General features: G+C 54.1%; 1 protein-coding gene across 2 annotated transcripts; it reads right to left on the bottom strand.

Annotated features, from left to right (window-relative positions):
• Window positions 1–591: 591 nt before the first annotated feature.
• On the bottom strand, window positions 592–18,577 carry LOC138818582 (mitogen-activated protein kinase kinase kinase 11). 2 transcript variants are annotated; one of them, XM_070009529.1, is made up of 10 exons: window positions 17,285–18,577; window positions 11,575–11,755; window positions 11,234–11,382; window positions 10,952–11,127; window positions 10,585–10,828; window positions 9,935–10,048; window positions 8,764–8,899; window positions 8,591–8,682; window positions 3,304–3,681; window positions 592–1,475 (listed from the first exon to the last, which is right to left on the bottom strand). In XM_070009529.1, the coding sequence occupies exons 1-10, from the start codon at window positions 18,021–18,023 to the stop codon at window positions 1,165–1,167; spliced, it is 2,520 nt and encodes an 839-aa protein (XP_069865630.1). In that variant the 5' UTR covers window positions 18,024–18,577; the 3' UTR covers window positions 592–1,164. The 2 variants fall into 2 exon arrangements, with proteins under 2 accessions (XP_069865630.1, XP_069865629.1); XM_070009528.1 differs by having other exon boundaries at window positions 592–1,499; window positions 17,285–18,575.
• Window positions 18,578–18,594: the final 17 nt, after the last annotated feature.

The raw sequence follows: 18,594 nt of genomic DNA on the forward strand, positions 1-18,594 counted from the left end.
GCTGGGGCTGAGTGAGGTGAGGGGCGGGAACTCAAGGATGACTAGAGCCACGTAGGCAGGTGATGTTTCCAGCTTCCGGCCTACCCTCGAGCCTCCTTGCCTGTCTGCTTGCCTTAGGATGAGGGGAAGACTAGGAGCCCGAACCTCTAACTATAAACCGCAGATTCTGAGTGCCAGAGGCCAAGGAAGGGCGCTGGCCCAGGGCATAGTGTGAGAACACAGACGTCCAGGAATTGTCCGTGTCTGGCGCTCACCATGCCTGGAGGTGGTGGGATTGTTCCTTGTGCATCCAGACCCTGGGCTGGAGATCAACCCAGGCCAATCTGAGGATGTCACCTGAGGGCTATCGACTCTGGGAAGTGGGAGATCTGTACCGGGTGGGGGTTCTGTGGCCAGCGTGCAGAAGACAGGCAGGGTCAACAGGGAGGATCGGGACAAATACAGTCACCGGAAACACATGCAGACGTGGAGTGAGTGTGAGGAAACACCGTTTGTGGTTGGGGGAAGTTGAGAGGCACGCGTGGCAAAGCGATGTGGCCTGGACCACGTGCCTGGGGGTGGGGTGGGGATGACAACACCAGCCTGCTGCACTTGGGAAAACAGCTTACAAGTTTATTTGGCTTCATTGGAACCTCAGGCCAAGGCCACAACCCTGGCTGGGGCAGCAGGAAGGCACCCAAAAAATCCCAGCCTCAGACCACTTTCAGAGGTGGGCTAGGGGGGTGGGGGGGAGGGGGGCTGTCCAGGAACTAAGCCCTGGGGCAGGAACCACAGTGGCAGGACTTGGTCAAAAGTGCTGGTGACAGCTGAGGTTGGCCTTTCTCCCCTGCGCCTCCCCTCCCTGCGGACACCCCTGCGGGCAATTCCCTGAGTCAGGCTCTGGTCCTCCCAACCAGCTGGGTACAGACAGTGTCAGGCCCCAGTAGGGCAAGGAAGTCAGGGGGACCTCCAGGTTGCAGGTGAAGGGGGTGCAGGCCCCCCCCATCCAGTGTGAAGGCTTCCGGTGCAGTGTAGTGTTCCTGACCACCCCCCCTCCCAAGCGGGGGTGGTGGTGGGGATCCTGGGGGAAACCAAGGCAGCTATAGAGAGGCCTGCCTGGTGCCATTCCAGTGTATGCGGTGTCTCCTCTAAGGTAGCTGGAGCGTGGCGGGTGGCCTGGCCCACTCAAGGCCCTGCCTCTGGCGCCCAGGGGGCCTGGGCACCCATATCTTTGGTCTGCGCCCTGCAGTCTTGAGGGCCTCCCCGGAAGGGGTTGGCAGGTGGGGAGTCCCAGAAGGGATCTGAGTCCGGGAACAAGGTCCAGGGTGCCCGTCGGGGTGCAGGCTGTGGAGAGGGCAGGGGTGAAGGCCGTGGTCCAGCTGACACAAAACTCCACGGGTCAATGCGGCTACGAAGGGGTGAAGGCCGAGGTCGGCTGATGAGGCCCAAGGGTGAACGAGGGGTGCCAGGGGTGCCAGGAGCAGAGCGTGATATTCCTGGTGGGGGTGAGACGGTGCCTCCTATGAGGGTGCAGGAGGGGCACAGGGTTAGGGACCCCTCAGTTCCTAGGTGTCTCCAGGAGGCCCTGCACTGTTCTAGGCCTCAGTTTCTCTTTCTACAAGGGAGCTGCTTAGCTCATAACTTCAGGGATCCTTTATGCTTTGTTTACTGCACATCTGTCTATCGTGAAGGGATGAAGAACCTGACAGTTGGCCATCAGTGGCTCACACCTGGAATCCTCACTCTCCAGAATGCTGAGATCTGAGAGTTGTAGTTCAAAGCCAGCCTGAGCAGGAAAGTCTTTGAGACTCTAGTCTCTACTTAGCCACCAAAAAGAAGGAAATGGAGCTGTGGCTTAAATGGCAGAGCACTAGTGTTGAGCAGGAAAAGTTCAGGGACAGTGCCCAGACCTTGAGTTCAAGCTCCAGTACTGACACCAAAAATTAAATGAATTAGATAAAAAAAAATTTTTTTTTTTTGGGTCTGGTCGTGGGGCCTGAACTCTGGGCCTGGGCGCTGTCCCTCAGCTCTTCAGCTCAAGGCTAGTGCTCTACCACTTGAGCCACAGTGCTACTTCTGGCTTTTTTTTTTTTTTTTTTTTTTGGCTTATGTGGTGCTGAGGAATCGAACCCAGGGCCTCAGGCATGCAAGGCAAGTGCTCTACCACTGAGCCACCTTCCCAGCCTTAGATCAAAAAACTTTAAAAATCATAAAGCACCTGGCAGGTAGAGCACACAGAACTTACCCATCCACTTACAAGTTGTGAGACCCCTGAACTTCCGGATTCTTTAAATTTCCTCATCTTTTGTGGTTAAGAGCCAAGTCTGTGAGACTCTTATCTCCAATGAACCACCAAAACACCGGAAGTAGAGCTGTGACTCAAGTGGTAAAGTGCTAGTCTGGAGTAAAAAAAAGCTCAAGGACAGCCCCCAGGCCCTTGGTTAAAGCCCTAGGAGTGGCACAAAAAAAACTGGAACTGGAGGCATGGCTCAAAAGGTAGAGTACCAACTACGAGTAAAAAAGCTAAGCAAAGGGGCTGGGAAGGTGGCTCAGTGGTAGAGTGCTTGCCTTGCATGCATGAGGCCCTCAGTTAGATTCCTCAGCACCACATAACCAGAAAAAAAAAAAAGCCGAAGTGGCACTATGGCTCAACTGGTAGAGTACTAGCCTTGAGCTGAAGAGCTGAGGGACAGCGCCCAGGCCCAAAGTTCAGGCCCATGACTGGACCCCCCCAAAAAAAAAAAGCTAAGCAAAGCCAAGTGCCAGCAGTTCATGCCTGTAATCCTAGCTACTCAGGAGGCTGAGATATGAGGGCAGGAAAGTCAGAGAGACTCTTATCACCATTTAACTACTAGAAAACCAGAAGTGGAGCTATGGCTCAAAGTGGTAGAGCACTAGTTTTGAGCACAAAAGCTCAGGGACAGAGCCTCATCCTTGAGCTCAAGCCCCATGACCAACAAATAAATTAACAAATAAAAAAATGAGTATAAGTTTACAGATCCTTTTTTTCCAGAGTCTGATTGTGTAGCTCAGGCTGGCCTGAGCTGGACCCACGGCTGGAATTACAGGTATGTGCTACCTTGCTATAATTACATGGGACAACCTCTACAAAATTAACCCAGCATAAGTAACCACCTAGTAGGAGTCTATCATTGGTACTTCTCTTGTTCCATAGCTGGTCTAGCTCACCCTGCCCCCTTGACCACTCCAGCAGCTGAACATACAGTGCAGTTCTCAGGTATCTCCAGGGCCCCAAGATGCAAGTCCTTGGCCCCTCCCCACACTGGTGGCCACCATCGAAGCACTGGTTCTAGGGACACTCACCTCGTGTCTCTTCACGCCGGGGGCTCTTAGCTGAAGGTTGGCCAGTGGTGACACCCAGATCCAGCAGCAGAGGCCCTGAGGTGGGCTGGTTGCGGGTGTGGGGCATCTTGGGGGAAAGACGGATGAGTGGGGTGGAGGGTGGCTCAGTGGGGCAGGGCGCGGGGACGGACACTGGGGGCACTGTGGGGGACTCCCCACGGTCTCGGCTCAGGCCCCCTGGTGGCTGCAGGTCCCGCCCAAGGCCCAGTGAGGCAAGCAGGGCCGTGCCCCGCAACAGCGCGCGCTGGATCAGCTTGGGTGTTCCGGAGTTGCTGCCTCGTTCCGCTGGGCCCGGTCGTCGCGGTTCCTCAGACTCTGGGCTTGGCCTCGGGGGGTTACCTGGAAGTGAGCAGCAGCAGCAGAGGTCAGACCAAGGCTGGTACATCTTCCCGATGAGGGCCCTGGGGACTGCACAGTGGCCTCAGAATAAGGACTAAGCTCTCTTGTCCAGTGGGATCTTCACTGACTCCATTGTACTTGTAAGTCCAGCTCCTCCCTGTCCAGCAGAACCTCCCATCAGTTCATCCCACCTTTCCTCAGAGATGGAGCTGGATGAACCAGACTGGGAGGCAGCCAAGGGCTCCAGAGCCCAGTGATGGCAGGACAGAGATCCCAGAAGAGGCTGGCTGCAGACTGTGGCCTCCATGGCCAGCCACAGGCAATCTCTAGAGCCAGGGGCAGGGCTGGTCCTACTGGCTGGGACCAGGACCCCATGCCCATTCCGTTCCTCATTGGGCAAGTCTTGACCTTTTTTTTTGGTCCAGTCAGTGGCCTGAACTCTGGGCCTGGGTGCTGTCCCTCAGCTCTTCAGCTCAAGGCTAGCGCTCTACCACTTGAGCCACAGCGCCACTTCCGGCTTTTTTCTTTTTGCTTATGTGGTGCTGAGGAATCGAACCCAGGGCCTCATGCGTGCAAGGCAAGCGCTCTACCACTGAGCCACCTTCCCAGCCCCCCTTTTTTTGTGTGTGTGTGGGTCATGGGGTTTGAACTCTGGGCTTGGGCGCTGTCCCTGCACTCTTCAGCTCAAGGCCAGCGCTCTACCGCTTGAGCCACAGTGCCACTTCCAGTTTTCTGTGGTTTATTGGAGATAAGAGTCTCACGGACTTTCCTGCCTGGGCTGGCTTTGAACCATGATCCTCAGATTTCAGCCTCCTGAGTAGCGAGGATTATAGGTGTGAGCCACTGGTGCCCAGCTTTGGTAAGCTTTTTTAAGGCTGGCACTCTACCACTTGAGCCACACCTCCTCTTCTGGCTTTTTGTGGTTAATAAGCCTCTCAGATTGACTGTCAAACTGCAATCCTCAGATCTCAGTCTCCTAAGTAGCCTGGAGACACTGGGCTCTTCTGCCTACTCCGTTCCCACTCCAACGTAGTTCGGAGCGCACCCTAATGTGGGAATACTGTCCTTCCAGAAATGAAGAAACTGAGGTTCAAAGAGGTAAGTGCCTTGCCGACGATCACAGCTTGTTTAGAGCCTGTGTTTCTCATGATGTAGAGGCATTAGGTGTTTGATTCTCAAGTCCAGAGAGCTTGAGGGCTTGCCTTAGACTGCGCGAGGCCAGTGAGGGTGGAGCAGGCCAACCCTCACCCTCCTCACCCACCATCACTTCCTACCAGATGCTGTCCTAGATTTTAAAAAACCAGCATCTTGATTTCAGACTTTAGATTGGCTTGACTTGGTTCTAGAGCACCTGCGGCTGGGCCTGGGGAACCTCCAGGTCACATAAAGTGTCTAAACAGAAAAAGCCAGAAGTGGTTCTGTGGCTCAAGTGGTAGGGAGTTTGCCTTGAGCTGAAGAACTCAAGGGCAGTGCCCAGGCCCAGAGTTCAAGAGCCCACAACTGACAACAACCACCAAAAAAAAAAAAAAAAGAAGAAAGAAAAAGAAAGACCATATATACTGAGTTTAAACAGAAGATGTGTGTGTGTGTGTGTGTGTGTGTGTGTGTGTGTGTGTGCGTGTGCACACGTGTGCATACGCACCAATATTGGGACTTGAACTCAGGACCTGGGCGCTCCTGCCTGGCTTTTTTGCTCAAGGCTAGTGCTCTACCACTTGAACCACAACTCCACTTCTGATTTCTTCCTGGTTAACTTGAACTAAGATTCTTTAGGAAGTTTTCTGCCAGCTGGCTTTAAACCTCGATCTTCAAATCTCAGTCTCCTAAGTAGATTACAGGAGTGAGCCTCAGCTGAGAGGCATTTATTACAGACAAGAGAAGGCTGGGATGTGGCTAACTAAATGGTAGAGCACTTACCTGGATTCCATTTCAGCACCACAAAAAATAAAATGCAAAATAGGTAAGAGAAAGAGACAAAGGAAAGTGTGGGTGGAGGTCAGGCCACCAGGGTGAACAGAAGTTCTTGTAGTCAATCCTCAGAAACAGAGGTCCCTGAGTTAAGTGGCATCCAGAATACTTGAGCTGGGAGTTGAATTTGCCTCTAAAGTGTCCTGGCAAAGTTGGAAACCCTGTTTCTCAGGAGAAGCAGGATGACTATTCCTGAGCCAGAGACAAAGGGGAAATTGCTTCCGTGGGGCCTTGTGGTTAAGGGCTCTGGATTTGTCAGTGCTGCAAAATACATAACTTAGGGCTGGGAAGGTGGCTCAGTGGTAGAGTGCTTGCCTTGCATGCATGAGGCCCTGGGTTCGATTCCTCAGCACCACATAAGCCAAAAAAGCCGGAAGTGGTGCTTTGGCTCAAGTGGTAGAGCGCTAGCCTTGAGCTGAAGAGCTGAGGGACAGCGCCCAGGTTCAGAGTTCAGGCCCCACGACTGACCAACCAACAAACAAACATAACTCACTGTACCCTGGTCCTCAGGGAACAGATATCCAGCTGGGGACAGGGTAGGTGTGTAGGGATCACCAATGGTGACTTATGGCTGGAATAGAGGTTCCAGTCATTGATTCTCAGCCAGGCTTCTGACTCTGGGTAGCTGGGAGATCAAGATGGCAGCTGGGGTGGAGACTTGAACCAGGGGAGGCATGCTCAGCTAGCAGCTAGGCTGGGCAGGCATATCCTTTCAGGTAGCGCAGAAAACTTGTGTTACACTGCCCAGGGAGGACAAGGGCAGAGGGCTGTGCGGAGCGCTATCAGGGTCTGCTCTGACTCACACCCTCGGCACGTTCCAGAACAGGCAAATTTAATCACCTTGGCCTTCCAGATTTTTGTTTAGTCACCACAGCACAACTACGGGGGTGAAAACTGTTTTGGTAGGTGGGGGGTCCAGGGCTCTGCTTCAAAAACCTAGGTTCAAATCCCTACTGGGCTGGATGCCCTAGAGCAAACCACTTAATCTCTTTGTGCTTCCGTTTCCTCCTCTGTGCAACTGTGCTGATAATAATATCCACCTCACAGTAATGCCTGGCACCTAGGAGAGAGCCAATAAACATGGCTACTATTACCATCAACTCAGGCCCTAGTGATAGGGATGGGATAGAGAAGGGGAGCTAAATTGTTTACTGCACTTAAGCCGGGTCCTGCCTTGGGCTACAGGCAGCAGGTAAAGCTGGGGACTAGGGCTAAGATGGTCCCCAGGTTGGCACAGGGATCCACAGGCAAGGGAAACCGTAACTTCTAGCTTGTGCCAAGGTTGGGGAGTATTGAGCTGAGCCCCTGTCATTCTGATTCTGGAGCCCTGCTGTCTGTCTCCTCTAGCCTTCTAACCATTTACAAGTGAGGAGTCCTTCCTTCCAGGAAGCTGGCTATAAGAATGAGAGCCAGGGACTAGGAAGGTGGCTCAGTGGTAGAGTGCTTGCCTTGCATGCATGAAGCCCTGGGTTCGAATCCTTACTATCACATGCACAGAAAAACTGGAAATGGTGCTGTGGCTCAAGTGGTAGAGTGCTAGCCTTGAGCAAAAGAAGCTCAGGGGACAGTGCCCAGGCCCTGGGTTCAAGCTCCAGGACTGGCCAAAAAAAAAAAAAAAAAAAAAAAAGGAATGAGAGCCAGAGTCTCTCTTGGCTGAAATCTTCAAAATCTGAAGATTTCAGCCGGGCGCTGGTGGCTCACGCCTGTAATCCTAGCTACTCAGGAGGCTGAGATCTGAGGATCGTGGTTCAAAGCCAGCCCGGGCAGGAAAGACCGCGAGACTCCTATCTCCAATAAACCACCAGAAAACCGGAAGTGGCGCTGTAGCTCAAGTGGTAGAGCGCTCGCCTTGAGCTGAAGAGCTGAGGGACAGCGCCCAGGCCCAGAGTTCAAGCCCCACGACCGACCAAAAAAAAAAAAAAAAAAAAAAAAAAATCTGAAGATTTCAGGCAGGTTATTTCTCTTTTTGGAGCCTCAATTTCCTTTAAAATGAGGGAAATAACAGTATGTCCCTCACAGGGCTGGACAGAAGAGAAGATGTTATTACCATGGAGAACAGAAAAACTCCAGATTTCTCCAGATGCAGTGTACTTGAACTAGGGGCTTTGTACTCTTGCTTGGCTTTTTTGCTCAAGGCCAGTGCTCTACTGCTTGAACCACAATTCCACTTCTGCATTTTGCTATTAATTGGAGATTAGAGCCTCATAGACTTTTCTGATCAGGCTGCTTAGAACTGTATAGATCTCCATCTTCTGGGTAGCTAGGGATTATAGGCATTAGCCACCGGCCTGGTGGGCCTTCTTACCCTCTGCACCCCCACCAGGGGCTCCCAAGAAGAGCATCTGAGAAACATCCTATGAAAATCACTTGTCTGGCTTCACCCCAGATAAGCAGTTTTCTTCTGGTCCCTAGGCACTGCTTCTCTGGGCCATCAAAGGGAGCCTCCCTCCTCCCTAGAGCCTGCTGTGAGGCAGGGCTGCCACAGGGCAGCAGGTGTGTGTGTTCCATTCTAGGCCTGAACTCAGCCTCTTGCACTCATTCAGCTTGCTTGCTCACATCTGGTACACTATCACTTTGGGTTACACTTCCAGTCTGACATTTTACTGGCTAACTAGAAATGGAGTCTTGTGGGCTTTTCTGTCTAGTCTGGCTTTTAACCTTGATCCTCTAGAACTTACTCCCCCTGAGTAATTAAGATTACAGCATAAAGCACTGGTGCCCCCTTGAAGGCCCAGGCTTGAACAGGAGGACAAGTCTCTGGGCCCCCTGAGGCCTGGGCTGTGTCCACTCGCTTGTGGTCCTGGCTCTGTCCTGTCTCAGCCAATCACTAGAACCTGCAACGAGGGACAAGATTCCTCCTCTGCCTCCTGGCTTCTTATGTTCTATCTTAGTGTCAAAAGAAGCTCAGCAAGATCCCGTTAGGGGAGAGAAGGCCACTTACCATTGAGTGTTGGGGGTGTGGAAGGAGATCCTAAGGGGGATGAATCATCTGAATCCAGGTACCACGTGGCTTCGTCCATACGAGATCTTCTCCTGGAGAAGGAAAGGAGGGGAGGGTTGAGTTTCAGGTTTGTGGGGAGGAGCACAATCCTGAGGTGGAAGGGGGGTGTTTACCTCCCATTCTGGGCCTCCCCAGGCTTGGGGGAACTGGGACCCCAGGCCCAGCATGCTCGCCGCTCTCCATTGCTCGAGTCCTCCAGACGTCTGGGAGATTGGCGGCCCCACGCCTGGCCTGGCTCTGCGGGCTCCACTGTAAGGGAATCAGATAGACTATGAGCTGACCCTGTCTCCCTCTCTCCCCACCCCGTCATGACAGTCAGACTCCAAGGCAACTCTGGAAGATGGGGACAGGTTATTAAGCTCCTTATCATTCTCAGTGTGGGCTTCACAGAGGATAGGTGAGTCTGGGTCTCGGGGCCAGAAGTAAAGTGGAACATCTCATTAGTCTTTGTTCTTGTTGTGTTGTTTTGTTGTTTTTGTTTTTTTGGCGGGGGGTGGAGATGGGGGGGAGAGGGGGAGCAGAAGTAGGGCTTGAACTCAGGACCTGGTTGCTGTCCCTTTGATTTTTTGCTCAAAATTATTGTTCTACCAGTTGAGCCACAGCTACACCTGGCCTTTTTGTTGGTGAATCAGAGATAAGTCTCATGGACTTTCCTGCCCAGGCTGGCTTTGAACTGAGATCCTCAGATCTCAGCATCCTGAATAGCTAGGGTGACAGGCATGGGCCACCAATGCAGAAATCTCAATCTTGAAGCTGTTGTGTGTGTGTGTGTGTGTGTGTGTGTGTGTGTGTGTTTTCTTTTTGGGTCCGGTCATGGGCCTGAACTCTGGGCCTGGGTGCTGTCCCTCAACTCTTCAGCTCAAGGTTAGCGCTCTACCACTTGAGCCACAGTGCTACTTCCGGCTTTTTTCTTTTTCTGCTTATGTGGTGCCGAGGAATCAAACCCAGGGCCTCATGCATGCAAGGCAAGCGCTCTACCACTGAGCCACCTTCCCAGCCCTTGCAGCTGTTATATACTACATAGAAATAAGTACAGCAAAGCCAACTGCCTGAGTTTGAATTTTAGCTGGGCTACTTACTGTTATGTTGAAAAACGGTTTTACTTTTCTTATCAGCAGAACTTAAATAGCGATGATATTTACCTAACATAATTAGTGTGAGACACTAGATGGGGGGGGGCGGCCTAGAAGTGGAAGAAAGGGGGTGGTGGTTTTCACTTCCAAGAATGAGGGTTGCTAGAGGGGTTAGGACGTGGGAACGGGCTAGGGAGGCCAGGTATCTTACACTGTATGGCTCGGAACCGAGGAAAGGTGGGCGAGTCCCCAGCCCCAACCTCGAAGACATTTCTCCTGCGGTCAAGGCCAGGTGATGCTTGCACAGTGATGCGGTGCTTGAAATCTGGGGTGCAGGGAAACAGGGGAGCAGATGCGAGTCTGTGAAGGAGAGCCAGGACTTCCAAACTGCAGGGGCCCTGGGGAAGCCCTCAGACTACGCAAGAAGGCGCTGAGAGTGACAGCAGTCTCTTCTCACTGCCTTTGCAAACTTGGGGGGCGGAAAGGAGATAGGACCACCTGTCACTCAAGCACCCGCCTTGCTGGGCGGAGTCGGAGGTTCCCCGCGCGCCGCCTTTCTCCCGCCCTCCCACAAGCCTTCCTAGAACTTCCAACAGCCCCGCCCCTTCCCGATCGCAGCCACTCCCAGGTCAACGTGAAAATATTCCCTCCCGAACCCTCCCAGACAGGAAAAACATTCCGGGTGCCACCCCTTCTTAGCCTTCAACTCAAGGATCAACCAACCAACACGCTACAACCAATCCCGGTGCATCAAGCAGCCCGAAGCCACACCCCTTTCCAAAACAGCCAATGGGATAGGCATCCCCGCCCCCTGGCGCCAGCAACCAATAGCTGAGAGGCGCCCTCGGGCCCGCCCCTTACCGAGGGGCATGCTGATGCGCTCGCCGCCGTCGCGCGCCCGGAGCTTGCTGCGCTTGAAAGTGCCCCGGCGGCGGCGCACGTGCGGCCGCTCGCGGTCCACCTGCTGCAGGAGCAGCGTCAGCTCGCGCTCGAACACCTCCAGCTCCCACTGGGCCAGCAGGTGCTCTCGCCGCCGCAGCTGCTCCGCTTGCGATCGCTGCTCGCGGGCCGCACGCGTCAGCTCCTCCTCGCGGCTCAGGAGTTCCTGCGCTCCGGAACAGCGAAGGCGTCAGGGTCAGCCCAGTACTGACCCCGGCGCCCACCTCCACTCACTGAGGGAGACCAGGGAAACACTGGTTCGGTTCCTGGGTCCTCCGATTCCTCGTACCTTTTCCTTGGCCCGCAGCTCGTCGAAGAGGCCCTGGATCTCTCGTTTCCAGCCCTCCTGCATGGAATGGAAGGAGTCCCGCGGCATCTCCCGTAGGACCTGAGCTTCTAGCGCCTCCAACTGCTGCAGGATGGAGGCGAAGTCCGGCCTGCGGTGGGGGTCCTGCGCCCAGCAGTCTACGGGCACGTCAGGGAAGAGGGACAGAATAAGGAGGGGGTTGTGAATTGGAGGTGTCCTGGGCCAGGAAATTCAGTCCCTCATCTGCCCACCCTGCCCTCTTACCGGCCATGAGCTGTGCAAAGGGTTCGGGGCAGGTGGACGGGATGGGCAATGTGAGCTTGTTAACGGCCACACCATAGGCCACGGCAAGACAGTCGATACCTCGGTAGGGCACCTCCCCAGTCAGTAGTTCCCAGAGAAGCACCCCAAAGCTGTGGGTAAGACAAAGAGTCTGGGTGGCCTCTTCTGCCTACTTACTGACACTACACCCCAAAGCAAGGAGGAACTAAACTGTCTGAGGCCCTTTCTCTGGGCTCAGCCAGTGCCTACCCCTAGGCTTAGGCAACCACCGCTACCCTTCACAGACCCACAGCAGACCCCATCCAGTCCCCACCAGGCCGCACCTCCAGACATCGCTGCCCTTAGAGAAGGTGGAGGCCTTGATGACTTCAGGTGCCATCCAGGCATAGGTGCCGGCAGCACTCATTTGTGTGGTCTTGTGCCATTCTCGGGCCAGGCCAAAGTCAGTGATCTTCAGGGTCTTATGCTCCATGTCGTCACCCTCAATGGGCTGTAGCAGCAGAACTGGGGAAGAAGGGCAGGATTGTTGGGGTTCCAGGATTAGATGTGGGAACAGGTGAAGAGCTTGCAGCATCTGACAGGTGTCCTGGGCAGGCAACTAGGTGCACAGATGTGACTTGTCTAGATCATACCCAAAGCTGGGGTGTGGAGTAGAACCAGACAAAATAACCATTTGGGACACAGTTATTCAGGGATTAGTGGAGCTCAATACTTTATACTCAGTTCTAGCACTCAAAACCAAAACAACAAAATTTTCAAGCTGGGACCTGTGGCTCAAGCCTGTAATCCTACCTGCTTAGGAGGCTGAGATCTGAGGATCAAGGTTCTCAGCCAGCCTAGAAAGGAAAGTCTGTGAGACTGTTACCTCCAATTAACCACCAAAAAAGCCAGAAGTGGAGCTGTGGCTCAATTGGTAGAGGGCTACTCTTGAGAAAAAAGGCTTAATGACAAGGTTGAGGCACTGAGTTCAAGCTCCATGACCTCACAACACACACAACACATATACAACCTTTTCAGGCTGGGTACAGGGACTTAATGCCTCTCCTCTAGCATAGAGGAGATTTTAGGAAAATAGAGATTTTAGGCTGGTTGTTAGCAAACATCTGTTATTCCAGATCTTTGGGTTGGAGGACCAGGCTGGCCCCTGACAAAAACTTGAGCCCTTATCTGAAAAATAATTAGAACAAAACAGAGCTAAGGGGTGGTTCACATGGTAAACTCTTTGCCTAGAGTGTGAGGCTGAATTAAAATCTCAGCACTACAAAATAAATAAATGGGATAGGTTATTATTATTCCCATTTTACAACTGAGGAAAACAGAAGGGAAATAGTTTTGCCAAAGTTGTAAGCACATAAAGCAGTGATTCCAGCCTCCTCTGTGTGGCTCCAAAGCTCATGTTCTAACTTTCCTTCAATATTTCAGGGAATAAAAAACTAGCAATGCAGCAGTTTCTCAATGTCTGTGGCATCAGTGAGTGTGAATCAGAATCCCCCTGGGGACAGGGAACAGACAGGAAGTCCTAGGCGAGCAAAGAAGGCATGCAGAAGCCAGGTCCAGTGGCTCACACTTATAATCTTAGCTACCCAGGAGGCTGAGATCTGAGGATTGTGGATCAAAGCCAGCCCAGGCAGGAAAGTTCATGAGACTCTTCAATTAACCACCAAAAGATAAAAGTCGATCTGTGACTCAAGTGGTAGAGCACCAGCCTTGAGCAGAAAAACTAAGGGACAGCACCCAGTCCCTGTATTTAATAAACTTTAAACCTCAGTGTACACACACACACACACACACACACACACACACACACACACACACACACACACACACACACACACACACACACACACACACACACACACACACACACACACACACACACACAGAATATGCCAGCAGGCACCACAGGCCCTTGGTACTCTCAGCACATGGTGGCTACGGCAGCCATTCCCAGCCAGAAGACTCCAAAAGATATCCACCAAGGCAGCTGCGTGTGAAGAGAAAGTGAGGGGTGATGGTTCTTGGCCATAAAGGAGGAGCCTGCAGCAAAAGTAGGAGTGGATGGTCAGACTTGGCAGGGGCTCCTGGCTTTGATCCAAATGGGGCCACCATACTTAGTACGGGGAAGATAAAGCGGCAACTTGCAAGTTTCTTGCCAGGTCAAAAACAGCTCAAGTGAGAGAAGTTGTAGGGAATAAAAAGGGGACAAAAATCAGAAAGCCATCAAGGGTCTGAAGGGCCCTCCTGTGGGAGAGAAGTGAAATTTTTCCACACAAGTGTCAAGAGGTATCCTTCAGCTGTGCTGAACAGGGTATCAAGTACTGCAATGGGGTGACATACGTACTGACCTAGGGAAGGGCACCTACACAGCTAGGTGAGTCAGGGAGAACTGTTCAAAGGAGGTGGAGACAGGGTGTGCATGTTTGAGAGTCTGAATCCACAATCCCTGGTCCTGATCCTGGTGAAGCCTTGGGGTCTGCCGGGGGCTCTGTCTCTGCTTCCCTGCCCCTCTCTGCTGGCCTCAGCTCGAAAAGCATCTGCTGCTTGGCTCTGCTTCCTTAGCCCTCTTCCACTCTCAGTACCACTTCACTCTGATTCCAATGTTCCTAGGAGCCCCGTTTCTTACCAGCCTCTGCAGCATTACTCCTGGTCTGCCTCAGCCTATTACAGGTGCCAGCTGCCTGTCCTCACTGGCATCTTCCATACTTAGAGCTCTAGACCAGATCAGCAGCCCAGTTCCGCTGCTCATTAGCTGCTCCACCTGGTTTTTCCATACGCCCTTAACAGCCTTTATGGTGTCTCTGCCTGGCAAACTTTTTTGTAATTTCTCCTAATTCAGAGAATGGTCTCAAAATACACTGAACAAGACTTGGGCTGAGTCCTGCACAGGCAGTAAGGCTGAGGATGACAACAAATTCCACCTCAGAGGGTTGTCATGAACATCAAACTGATTTTTAAAGCCTTTGCTTGGGGTCTGCCATCTTGCAGGATTATTTTTTCTTTTGTGCTGGTACTGGGGCCTGAAATCAGGACCTGGGTGCTATCCCTGAGGAAAGGTCTTTGTTTAAGGCTAGTGCTCCACCATTTGAGCCATAGCTCTACTTCTGGCTTTTTTTTTTTTTAACAAGTCTTAGTGGGGCTTGAACTCAGGGCCTGGGCACTGTCCCTGAGCTTCTTTTGCTGAAGGCTAGCAGAGTACTACTTGAGCCACAGTGCTACTTCCAGCTTTTTCTATTTATGTGTAGTGAGGAATTGAACCTAGGACTTCATGCATGCTAGACAAGCACTCTACCACTAAACCACGTTCCTAGTCCCTACTTCTGGCTTTTTTGGTGGTTAGCTAGGTAAGAGTCTCATAGACTCATGCCAGGGCTAGCTTCGAACCACAATCCTCAGATCTCAGCCTCCATCCTGAGTAGCTAGGATTACAGATGTGAGGTCACTGGCACCCAGCCTTGGATTTTGTCTTCATATCTGTCAGGCCCACTCTCCTCTCTCTACCCTCAGTCATTCTTTACTTCCAGCTTTTCAGCTGCCTCTTGTGTGGCTGCTGCAGGCTCAGAACCAACCAGTTGTCAGCCCTGCACAAGCTCACCCACGAGGAACCACACCGGGCTAGGCAGGGTGGGAGAGCACAGATTCCCTTTCTGGAGCCAATGCCTATCTCTCCTATGGAGAAGTTGCCTCCAGGCCTAATCTCTGCTCTCCTGTGTCAAACAGGAAAGCTAATCTCCTTTTTTCAGCGGGGGAATCTGAGGATCAGAGCGGGGGAATCTGAGGATCAGAGCGGAGTAGCAAGTCGCCCCAAGTCTTGCTCCAAGTCTCAGGACTTCTTTGTATTGTGGCCTTTCTGGTCCCTGCCCACCTCCAGCTCTGGCACTTGTCAAGTCTCCATCTCAACTCTGTATCGCTTGCTTTTTCTCCAAGCTGCCTGCTGCCGGCCTTGGGTCTTGAACTTGGTGTGTGACAGAGACCTAAGGCATGGGAGGTACGGAGCCATGCAGAAACGGGCTAGCAGGCTGGGGCAAGCAGGCCCACTCTCGGCATTAGGGGCTCCCTGGCTTTGGAAAGGGACTTGGCCAACCTCCCCACCCCCTTTGTGGGGCTCTAGAGTAGCTTGGGCAACTCACACCTCTTCCGCTTCCCTCCCATGGTCTCTACTTCTCCTTTTGGGGCCAGGTCTCCAACTGGGAGGGGGGGTCCTTTGGGGGCAAATTGGGGGAGGTCAGGCCCAGGCTAGGCTGGCTGGTTGGTCCTGTGACTCGTGGGCCTGGAGAATTCCCCCTTCTCTCCCCGCCAGGCTTTCTCACAAGGCCCCCATTGTCCAGGAAAATCATGCCATTGTTTCCTGCTTGTGCTCCCCCAGCCCAGGGACTCCCCCCTGCCCCAATCCTGCAGACAGCAACTTGGGCCTAGGACTGGGGTCTGTGAGGTTGGATACCAGGCTCAGAGGCTAAGAGCACGCACCTTGCCTGCCCTTCACCACCACCCAGACTCTGGAAGGGAAGCAGAGGAACTGGGGGAGGGAGCATGGGGGAGCAATCCCAGTTCCTTCCTCTCCCGAAACCCCTCCACCCCCAGCTCTTTCCTCCCCTGCAGGCAGCTGGGCTAGGGAGGGAGCAGGGGCTGGAGCAGGGGCAGGAAGCCAGCCCAGGGGCAGCAGGAAACACAGGAAGCGGTGGGGAGGGTGGGGAGCAGGGGCCTGGACTATTGTTCCATTTTTTTCTGGAAAGAGAAGGGAGGAAAAACAGAAGACAGGAGCCCCCACCCCCTGAGCCTTCGGGGAATCCCCCTCAGGCTAGGGCAGAGAATGGGGGGTCCCTAGACAGCTAGGTCACACACCGGGGTCCGGCTGAGACACATGAACTGCCCCTACTATTGCTGGCCTTTGCTGGCACCTCTGGCTCTAGCAAGGACTTGGGTCCTGGTGCTCTGCTTCCCCTAGCCCCTTGTGCATGTCGGCCAAGGCCAGAAGGCTCAAAATATGGATGCTGATATCTCCTAAGAGTCTCTGTGCCTTCCCAGTCTCTGAGCCCACTGAGGCTTTCCTTACTTTTCCTACTGCTATCCAGCTTGTGCTCTGGGTTCCAATGGGGTCCAGCTCCTGGTGTCCACACACCGCTTCACCCCCCCCCACAACATGGTGCTGAGATCTGTTCTGGTCAGGCCCTGCCTAGACACTTCCCATGCGCCTTTCTAAATGCTACCTGTTTGGGCCTGGCATGAAACCAGCCTGCTTCAGAAAGCTCTCTGAACCTGTCATTCACTTGTCTTGGGCCTATGATGGGAAGTGGGGGGGGGGGGCTAAAATGGCTAGAGACAGTCTCTCTTAGCCAGGCTCCCACTCCCAAGCATGGATTCCAGGCTGGGCCCCCTTGTCAATCCTGCTCTTAAATGCCCCTGTCCATGGCTGAGGCATGGACTACTTATTGGGCACTGTTCACTAGGACTTACCCAGGCCATGAAGCCATTTTGGCCTACTGATCACTCATTTTTATGGGAAATACAGACATAGAGCCTCTGAGTAAAAAAAAAAAAATTTAAAAAGGCCAGGTAAGGGGCAGCTGAAAGTAAGGGACTTTTCCCTCTGAGATCTCTGTCTGGGAGAAGCTCTTTACAGATGCAGGATAGATTAGGCAAAATGAAGGAGGGAAGGGGATTGCAGAGTAGCAGCAACACCATGAATGCAAACTTCAGAGGGAGGGAAGGGGAGGAGGACCAGCCTCCAAGGGACTTCCTGAGGTGGTGAGCACAGCTAGGCAGTCCGCTGACAGCTCACACTGAGTTCTTAACGCAAGTTTCCCAAAGCTGCAGTTTCCCCTGAAGGCTGCAAGGATAGGACACTGCCAGGTTCCTGGAATTCCTGCTTTGGGGCCAGTGCAAGGCCACAGGTACCCCTTAGTCAACTGGGATTCCCCTAAGGCAGACGCTCTTGCCTCCAACAGATCCCTGAGTAGGCTCAGCTGGGATGTGTGCCTGGGTCCCATCTCCCTCGCCTCTTCCAACCTTTCCCATCCACACCCCAGAGAAACTCACTGTTGTTGGACTTGAGATCGCGGTGGATGACAGGTACCAGAGCCTCACAGTGCAGGTAATGCATCCCACGGGCAATCTGCACGGCCCAGTTGACCAGCACGTGTGGGGGCACACGCCTCCCAGCAAGGGCACGACTGAGGGGCCCTCCTGCCGCATACTCCATCACCAGGCAGAGATTTGGTTCCTCCAGACACACAGCTTTGAGGGCAATGATGTTGGGATGGGCTAACATGGCGAAAAGTCGGGCCTCTTGGCGGACGCTCTCAGCTGTCACGCTGATGTCCTCGTCGGGGTCCTGGCGCGCTGCTTTCACAGCCACCAGCTCCCCTCGCCAGCTGCCACGGTAGACCTTGCCGAAGCCACCAATGCCGATCACTTCCTCCAGCCGCAGCTCCTGGAAGCTGGCTACCTCGCAGGGGGGTGGGCCACCACCCCGAGACACGTAGTTGGATGGGAAGATGCCCACCTGGCCACCCACCTGGCCTGCCCACCAGCCCTCATCTCCAGAGATGGCTGCATCCCGGGACAGCACCTCCACACGGTCGCCCTTCCGCAGGGCCAGCTCGTCCTGCCCGTTGGGCTCATAGTCGAACAGGGCTGTCCACACAGGGTTAGCATAAGCGGCCGCCTTCGGGGATCCCTCCGGCCGGCCTCCGCCCCCACCCCCGCCGCCCCCAGTGCCACTGCTGTTCCATGACCCCAGAGGGCTCTTGAGGAAGAGGTTCTTCAAGGGCTCCATGGCCCCGAGCCGTCGTTGGAATGTGTGGGGTCCTCCCGGTGCCCGCGGTCCCCACCCCCGCTGGCTGCCTAGCGCTAGTGCGGGAACCTGGGCATCGGGGTCGTGGCCCTCAGCCCCAGACCCACGCCTCTCTGGGGAGCCGGGAGTGTTGCCTCCCGGTCCCCCGCATCTCGGGCTTCAGGAGGAGGGCACCCAGGGTGGTGTGGTCAGGCTGGAGGGGTGGGGCCCCGGGGCCTCCGGCGCCTCACCATGGCTGGCTTCAAGGGGCTGAGCGTCCCTCAGTTCGGCAGTAGTCCGGGGAGCCCGGTTTGGGCGCCCGCCAAGGGTAAGGTGGGGCCTGCCGGGAGGGTGGGGGGGCGGCGCCCGGACTCCGGCCGGGGTTCTCAGGTGCAGGGCTGGAGAAAGTCCCCAGTAGGCTCGGAGCTGCCTCTCCCCGGCTCTAGTGCTTTTAGCTCCGACGGCTCCGACCCCGTTCCCTTCTTCCTCCTCCCTTTGTACTTTGGCCCCGGGGGCGGGAGGCAGAGGTGGAGGGTGGAGTTTCACTTTTTTCCGCTCTTCTCTCTCTTGCAGG

Source organism: Dipodomys merriami, unplaced genomic scaffold (assembly GCF_024711535.1).
Source record: "Dipodomys merriami isolate MVZ:Mamm:240054 unplaced genomic scaffold, mDipMer1.0.p SCAF_78, whole genome shotgun sequence".
NCBI lineage: Eukaryota > Metazoa > Chordata > Mammalia > Rodentia > Heteromyidae > Dipodomys > Dipodomys merriami.

What these genes read in the sequence shown, in the direction of transcription:
- LOC138818582 (XM_070009528.1), bottom strand. Translation starts at nt 18,023, where the DNA reads ATGGAGCCCTTGAAGAACCTCTTCCTCAAGAGCCCTCTGGGGTCATGG. An exon ending in CGATCTCAAGTCCAACAACA is followed by an intron (nt 11,756 to 17,284) that starts GTGAGTTTCTCT and finishes CTTCTTCCCCAG; the next exon opens with TTCTGCTGCTACAGCCCATT. An exon ending in AGCTGCGGGCCAAGGAAAAG is followed by an intron (nt 10,829 to 10,951) that starts GTACGAGGAATC and finishes TCCGGAGCGCAG; the next exon opens with GAACTCCTGAGCCGCGAGGA.